Raw genomic sequence first — 8,487 nt, 5'->3', positions numbered from 1 at the left:
TCATAAAAACAATTAATTATTAATCAATTAACTTATTTATAAATTATTAACTAAAATTTAATAAAATAAAGTGAAATTATTAAACGAATTTTATCGCCATCTATTATTCAGTTTAAAAATCATCAAAGCTGTCATAATATCCACCATTTTGTTTCTTCCCAAATAAAAGAAACGTTGTAAAAACGTTGTTGAAGCGTTGTAAAAACGTTTTGGGTTAATGTGCATTTTGAAATACGATGACTTCGACGAAAGGGGCCCCCGAACAACAACAATCGAGTGTTGTAAAACCTCCCGCAAAATGTTACGGTAAAATTGTGCTCACTCTCAAAAATCAGCTTTTACCTGAAGAGAAATTGCGGAGCACTCCGTCTCAAAACGACGGTTTAGATAATGATACGGAAACGGACTTACGTATATACGGGTGCGAATTAATACAAACAGCTGGGATTTTATTGAAATTACCTCAAGTAAGTAATGTTGTCTTTGTTAATTGTTGAAATTACTTATTAAACGTGTTGTGCAGGTAGCAATGGCAACTGGGCAAGTTTTATTACAACGTTTCTACTATTCCAAGAGTCTTGTTCGACATCCGGTTGATCAAACCGCGATGGCATGTGTTTGTTTAGCTTCGAAAATAGAAGAGGCTCCACGACGCGTTCGAGACGTTATTAACGTTTTTAGTCATATTAGACAAGTTAATTCAAATAAGTAAGTATCATATTATCGAGAGTTTTAAACAAATTAAAAAAGTATTTTTTTTGTGTTTATTTTTTTTACTGAATTTTTGTTTGGGTGGGTTAAAAAATGTTTAAGATCGTGACCGTGTTCACGGAGAACAAAAAAAGGAATAAATTGTATTAATTTGTTGATTTTTTGAGGGTAAATAAATAATTAAGTAATTGTTGCAATACCGAGTAAGTGTTAAGAGAATTCTTTGGTTTTGTATGCTAGAACCAAAAAAAAAGTAAAATAAAAAAAAATAGGCGATTTCTACCCATACTCAAGTGTTGTTGTTGATTTACAGAGGTGCCAAAGACCCACCCACGGTGTGTGGCTCTCGATTTGAATAAAAAACGGGGGCCTTTGCGCACAAAAATGGTGTTCACAATATACGAACAAAACCGGACGGCGGGCGCTTTTATTTTGTGGCGCCTCGCCCCCCTTCCCAATCTATCACTACTACTACTACTTCTACGCTTCTAAAAAATTGGTGTTGCTCTGTCCTTATGGCACAATGAATGGTAACGAAAAAACCGTAAAGGTAAAGGAAGGTTTAAGTAAACGGCAAGATTCATTTAAAAGTGATTTGAACCTCAAAACATCATCGGAAAAAATTGTATCGATTAATTTGACTTTTAACGGAGCAAATAATCGTTGATGTTTTGACGTTTAAATTTAAATTGAAAGTGAAAATTGAAATTGATTAAAAACTGGGTGGAGTTTTTAATGAAGATTAATGAGAAAGGGGAAGGAAAAACGAAGAAAATAATCATTGGAAGTTGATGACATTGACAATGACAGAGCAACAAAAACATAACCTAAAAATTACAAAAAAATAATCAAAAGAATTAAAATAAGAAATTAAACTAAAAAGACGAATCAAAATGAAAAAAAGAAAAAGAAATCGTTTTTGAATTTATTAGAATGATTGATATTGATTTTTATTAATAATTGTTGAAGTTTATTTCTAGGTTAGATCATCATCGAAATGATAAAAAAAATTAAATAAAACGAGATGATTAAAAGGCGATAAAAATGATACAAAACCAAAAAATAAATAAAACAAAAAATTTTGCTACCGATTTGATTACTTAGTAATAATGAAAAATGTCGTAAATTAATTTTGAAAACTTCAAATATTTAATTTAGTGTTGTAGCAAAATTTTTGTGTTTTAACCACCGGCGTTTCTTTGTTTGCAATTTTCCAGACCAATTCAACCGGTAATCTTGGACCAAAACTATATCCAATTAAAAAACCAGGTAATCAAAGCCGAAAGAAGAGTTTTAAAAGAGTTAGGGTTTTGCGTCCACATCAAGCACCCTCACAAGGTACGTTAAATAAAAATATCTCATTTTATATATCCCGCTTCTTTTTTAATTTTAGATTATCGTGATGTATCTGCAAGTTCTCGGATACGAAAAGCACCAAAATTTAATGCAGTTTTCTTGGAATTACATGAACGATTCGTTACGAACGGACGCGTTTGTTCGATACCAACCCGAATCGATCGCTTGTGCTTGCATTTATTTGACAGCGAGGAAACTGAGAATACCATTGCCAAAAAGCCCCAATTGGTATTCGCTCTTTGGAGTCTCCGAGAACGAAATTAGGGATATTTGTGTGCGAATTTTAAAACTTTATAATCGCCCGAAGGTAATTAAAAGAATTTAATTAATAAAATTAATTTAAATAAAAATTAATTTTAGCCAAACATCGACGATTTAGAAAAAAAAGTTGACGAGCTCTGCAAAAAATACCAAGATGCAAAAATTAAGGCTCGAGGAAACTCCGGAAATAACACCCCAAATAATAATAGCCCCCCGAGTCCGGGGGCGCAAAAAAGTACTGGAGCCCACAACGCCTGGGGTGGTTTTATCAGTCGTTCTGGTAGCCACATAGCCCCACCAGTCAATGAGAAACGAGGTAATTCCCCGAAATCGCGATCTCCGAGTCATTCTCCGATAATCAATAAGCACCATAATAAGCGTCCTAAGAAGCACCCGAGATCCAGGAGTCGAAGTCCCGTTACGAGAAATAATAAAAAGCCTAGGAAACATAGGGAGTACTCAAGATCGAGGAGTGAATCTCCGGTGAAAATTAATAAAAAACCATCACGGTTAGATATAAATAAATTAGATTCATCAAATACATAAATACTAACTAAGATTATTTTATTCTTTAATTTTAATTTTATTTTTAGTGATAAAAAGAGATCACCAAGCAATGATAGAGAAAATAAAAATGATCGGTACATTGATCGATACGATAAGTATGAAAAGAATAATGATCGGTACAAAGAGGAGAGATATTCAGAGAAAGATCGGTATGAAGAAAAAGATCGTTCGAAAGATAAGTATGAGAAGAAATACGAAAAGGATGAGAAATATAATAAAGATGAGAGATACGCTAGGGATGAAAGAGATATTAGATACAAGAAGAAATATAGAGATGAGGAAAGGAATCGGGATCGATCAAAAGATAGACGGAGATAAAATGAATGTTTAAAAATTAGAAGAAATAAGGCAAATTTCTAATTTCTAGGTGATCTTTGTGTGTACGTGAGCGTGTAAATAGATTCTTTTTTAAGATTAAGAAGAAAATAAAGTTCTTAATAAAGGGATGGTAGATTTTTTTGCGGTTATGATTATGAACAATGAAAAATTTTATAAAAAACAAACTACAGTTGTATTTTATTATTAACTTTTTTTTGTAAATAGTTGTAGTGGAATTTTTTTGTAAAAAAACATAAAAAATAAATATATTTTCGTAAAATCCGAATTGATTTTTATTTTATTTAAATTTAAGGTTAGGTTGTTATTAAAAATTTTTATTTGTGTAAATGTTTCTTTAATCGTTTTTTTTAGTTAAATATCGATTAATTTGTATTATTTAAATTATTTATTATTGCTCCATCTATCGGAAATTATATTATTTCTTTATTAATTTTTATCGATTAATTTTTGATGTACTAGCCCCATCTGTCGGGGAATATCCCGATTAATTTCAATTACTACATAAAAGCGCTTTAATGAAATAATTTTTTTGAAGTATTTCTTAAATAGATTTTAATTAAAAATTTATAAAGCTTTTTATAACATAAATAAGTTTAAACAATTCGCTAATAGATGGATTCTGATCGGACGAGTAGAAAATGGCTGTTCTGACGTCACAGTTTCGTACGGACAATCGTTAAGTTGGGAGGGCACCGGTTGACATTCTTCACCGCACCCAAAAGAAGGTTTCCCCACCGGTTTCCATCCATCGCAAAACCGTTTTTTTCCTCGGTCGATCGATTCAAATTTCCGGTTAACCGGAACGATTGAAAAGAACAAATAAATTCGGTGCCGTATGTTGATTAGCGAACTGTGCGCGTCGTGATTCACATGGTACTTCGTGTCGAACAGTGCAACTTGTATGGGTGTACGACGAATACGTTGTGATCCGGAAGGTAGAGTCGTTGGATAGCCCTAGGTTTCCCGGTTTTTGGGGACTCGTACTCGGTTTTTTTGAACGAGGTAATATAGATTTCATTTTCCGGTTCGATTAAGGTATCCTTTTAATATCGGGTTTGTATCTAGTAGTAGGCTGGTTGTGTCATGGCGGATGACGGTTTTATTTTCAAGTTGCTTTTCAAATGGATTTTTAGGATTCATTTAAGGAAATCGGGGCGTTTTCTTTCGATGCATCACCCACAATGCTCATCCTTAACCCTTAGACCAAAGCGATTAATTAAAGGGGTTCGCCTAATACTCGCCGGTTAAGATTATTTGGGCGTTGTTTTTTGACACTTAATTTTCTAATTTTAAATTTTAACGGCGGGAAATTTAAATTGTTTTTGTTTAATTTATTTACTTACTCAACATATTTTGTGTTAATTTTATAAAACGACTTTTTAACTCCTTAATGATAATAATAATCTTATCTTTTTATTTATTTATAAACAGCATTATTTTCCTTTTCCATTAATTTGTATTCTCTATTAATTTATTTTATTAAAATTAATTTTTGTGGCTAACTTCCAATCAAACGTCAAACAACTGTCAATTTAAATTTTTTTTAGGTTCATATCGCAACAATTACAACAATAACTTATTGTTGTGACACGTTTTGTACGCGTTTAAAATTCCTGCTGCGAAATTATTGCGATAATGATCATAGGAAAAACGATGATTCCTCGATATTTACTTAGCTTACTCAATACAAATTTTTTACTTTTAAGTTGGTATTGTTTGGTTTTAGGTGCAGTGTTTTTTTCTTAGAGTGAGGTTAAATACAGTATGAGCGAACTTGATTCCCTTAGACAAGAAGCGGAAACCTTAAAAAATGCCATCAGGGTAAGTATTTTATTCATTCATAATTCTTAAATCTAAGTAAATTTTAAAATATGACAGTTTCCAAACAATGCTTAAGTTTGTGCGCATTGAAACAACTTCACACTTATTAAGTTAGGTTACGCCCAAAATAATGCCCCTTTTTTAATTCTTATTAATAAATTAAGTTTTATTATTTGCAATCTTGGTTTAACGTAACATGATGAAAAACATAGATTGTGCCCATCAAGATCCAAAGTGTATCACAGCAGTCATAACAACAAAAGGGTAAAGTTAGGTTAAGTTACTCCCATATTCTGGTTAAATTACGTGTTTTTTAAACATCTTGTTAAAAAAGGTTTCTTTTTTATAGGATGCACGTAAGGCAGCATGCGATACATCGCTGGTGCTCGCCACGGCAAGTCTCGAACCAATCGGGAGGGTGCAAATGCGAACGAGACGCACGCTCCGAGGTCATTTGGCAAAAATCTACGCCATGCACTGGGGTTCCGACTCGCGGAACCTCGTCTCTGCCTCTCAAGATGGCAAGCTGATCGTGTGGGATAGTCACACCACAAACAAGGTGCACGCGATACCGTTGCGTTCTAGCTGGGTGATGACGTGCGCGTACGCTCCATCTGGAAGTTTCGTCGCCTGCGGTGGTCTGGACAACATCTGTTCCATATACAGCTTAAAAACTCGCGAGGGAAACGTCAGGGTCAGCAGGGAATTACCTGGTCACACTGGGTATTTATCCTGTTGTCGGTTCTTGGATGATAACCAAATCGTTACAAGTTCTGGAGATATGAGTTGGTGAGTAACTTCAAAAAAATTTTCTCTGAGGTTATGTCAAAATTAAAATTGGATTGATATTTCAAGAATTAAAAGTGAAGTTGGAAAAAAGTGGTGCCAACCTAAATTTGTTTTTAATAATTTTACATTTTGACGTTTATTTCTAACCTAATTTTTTTTAAAATATTTTTAATAATTTCTTTATTTTTTAGTGCTTTATGGGATATAGAAACGGGACAACAAGTAACCTCATTTTTGGGCCATACCGGCGATGTAATGTCGTTATCTTTATCGCCAGATATGCGTACGTTTGTCTCAGGGGCTTGCGATGCCTCCGCGAAACTATGGGATATCCGCGAGGGGTTGTGCAAGCAAACTTTCCCTGGTCACGAATCGGATATTAACGCGGTTACTTTCTTCCCGAATGGATTTGCGTTTGCAACCGGATCGGATGATGCGACTTGTCGACTGTTTGACGTCCGTGCCGATCAAGAATTAGCGATGTACAGCCACGATAACATCATTTGCGGCATCACCAGCGTCGCCTTTAGCAAAAGTGGGAGGCTATTACTTGCGGGTTACGATGATTTTAATTGTAACGTTTGGGATTCGATGAAAACTGAGAGAGCCGGTGAGGATAATTCCAATGATGATTTGGATTGGGGTGACTAATTAATTTCTTTTAGGTATTTTGGCTGGACATGATAATCGGGTTAGTTGTTTGGGGGTGACAGAGAATGGAATGGCGGTTGGTACAGGTTCTTGGGATAGCTTCCTTCGTATTTGGAACTAAGAACGGAGAAACATTAAGTTGCAAAAAAAAATAATTAAAGCAGACACAAAGATTAATAAGTTATTTCAAAAAAAAAATAATAAATTAATAAAAATGAAAAGAGAATTTCCAAAGAGATCGGAATGAGGAAAAAAAAATTATTAGAAAAATTAAATAATCAAGATGAAATGAATGAGGGGGAGGTTAAATACCTACATTTATGCGTATATTTAATGAGAAAAATTAATAAGAATTTTTACATTAAATTTAAAGTTTTACATTTTTGCATTTAATAACTTTTTACATAAATACGTGTTTAAATACGAGGTTTTCGTTGGTTAAAATTGGATAATGGATATTCTCTGATCCCCGCATTTAATTTTTTCTTTTAATTTTTTTTTTTTTTTTAAGTTGTAAGTGTCAAAAATGTTTTGTTCGTTGAAGTGTCATCATCAGGTTTTTATAAAAACGCATCTATTCATTTTTTTTTGTAATGATTGTAATATTTTTTTTATCTATATATATTTCTCTTTTTGTTGTTGTTGTTAAGGTATTTGTTAATAAATAAAAATGAGTAGGATTTGAGAAATTACCAAAAAGTTAAACGAAGCCGGACTTTTTTTTTTAACGATTTAAAAAAGAATCAAGCAACAACGCGTTATGATTATTATTTTGTAGTTTGTATATTTATTAATTATTATATCGTTTTATTTTTTAGTCCTTATTATAACTTATATTTAAAAATACCCCCACCAAAAAAAAAAAATTATAATAAAATTAATAAGCGTATCGTTTTTTTGTTTTTATTTTTTTCCTTTTTTATTAACAAATACCTTAAGTTGATTAATTAATTAATTAAATCGTGCCATATAAATGAATAAAAGGGTTAAATTTGTTTTGATTGAGTTGCTATGGTTACGAAAAGCATATCTCTTCATTACCATGTATATATTCATTGAAAATAAATTAATCCCGAAATTATAAACAAAAAAACACAGCTGCCATGATATTTCGATTTTTCCCAAAATTAAAAAAAAATAAAGTTTTTAAATGTGAAAAGTAAAGATGAAAAAAATCCTTTTTATTATAATTAAATAATATAATAAATAACATTAATTAATTAATTAGTAGGCTAAAATCGTAAGCTTTTTTAATTTAATTAAAAAAAATTCACCTAATATTAATAATTAAAAAAAATTAAGTGTGCATGTATTTTTTTTAATAAAATAATCGAGTGCGCTTTGTGTATGAAACAAAAAAATTGAGTGTTATTAGATTCGATCAATAATTAAAAAAAATCAAGGGCTCATTGTTCAAATCTAATACTTTTAATATTATTTTTTAAATAATTTTCACCGCCAACTTGATTTTTTTTGTATAATAATATTTTAACATAGAATATACATATTACGTAGTAAGTCATAATAATATAATATTACGCAAAAAAAATGTTATTATTAATTAAAAGAAAAAAATTAATAATAAAGCGTGAATGTTTTTATATTTAAAAAAAACCCTTAATAAAGGGAAAAAGCCGATTAAAAATTACCACACCCAATAAAACCCACCAAATATCTTCTTAATTAATTAAATTAAGATTACAAAATAAACACACACACATATAAATATAATAATTAATAAATTGATATCGATACGATTAATTTTTATGATTTAAAAAAATTTGTTATAAATATATACATATATGGGCACAATTTGTCATGGGAAACGTAAACATAAACATACATAAACGCATAAGCATTTTAATTAATTAATTGTAATTAATTATTTAAACGAAAAAAAAATAAAGAGAAAAAAAATGTAGCGTCTCATACTAATTATAAATAATAATTAAATATTCATCTCGATCAAATTTTATTACCAAATTTCTTAAT

General features: G+C 31.1%; 2 protein-coding genes across 2 annotated transcripts; both read left to right on the top strand.

The window, feature by feature from the left end:
• Positions 1–117: 117 nt before the first annotated feature.
• LOC111414100 (cyclin-L1) lies at positions 118–3,339 on the top strand. Its single transcript, XM_023045283.2, has 6 exons — positions 118–467; positions 524–708; positions 1,929–2,049; positions 2,105–2,374; positions 2,428–2,837; positions 2,922–3,339. The coding sequence occupies exons 1-6, from the start codon at positions 237–239 to the stop codon at positions 3,211–3,213; spliced, it is 1,509 nt and encodes a 502-aa protein (XP_022901051.1). The 5' UTR covers positions 118–236; the 3' UTR covers positions 3,214–3,339.
• A 555-nt stretch (positions 3,340–3,894) lies between these two features.
• LOC111414129 (guanine nucleotide-binding protein subunit beta-1) lies at positions 3,895–7,384 on the top strand. The gene is made up of 5 exons (XM_023045316.2): positions 3,895–4,236; positions 4,961–5,055; positions 5,405–5,844; positions 6,036–6,454; positions 6,510–7,384. Exons 2-5 carry the CDS (start codon positions 4,999–5,001, stop codon positions 6,614–6,616), a joined length of 1,023 nt encoding a protein of 340 aa, XP_022901084.1. The 5' UTR covers positions 3,895–4,236; positions 4,961–4,998; the 3' UTR covers positions 6,617–7,384.
• The last annotated feature ends 1,103 nt before the right edge of the window (positions 7,385–8,487 follow it).

Source organism: Onthophagus taurus, unplaced genomic scaffold, assembly GCF_036711975.1.
Source record: "Onthophagus taurus isolate NC unplaced genomic scaffold, IU_Otau_3.0 ScKx7SY_16, whole genome shotgun sequence".
Classification (NCBI taxonomy): domain Eukaryota; kingdom Metazoa; phylum Arthropoda; class Insecta; order Coleoptera; family Scarabaeidae; genus Onthophagus; species Onthophagus taurus.
This window is presented reverse-complemented; position numbering and strand designations above follow the sequence as displayed.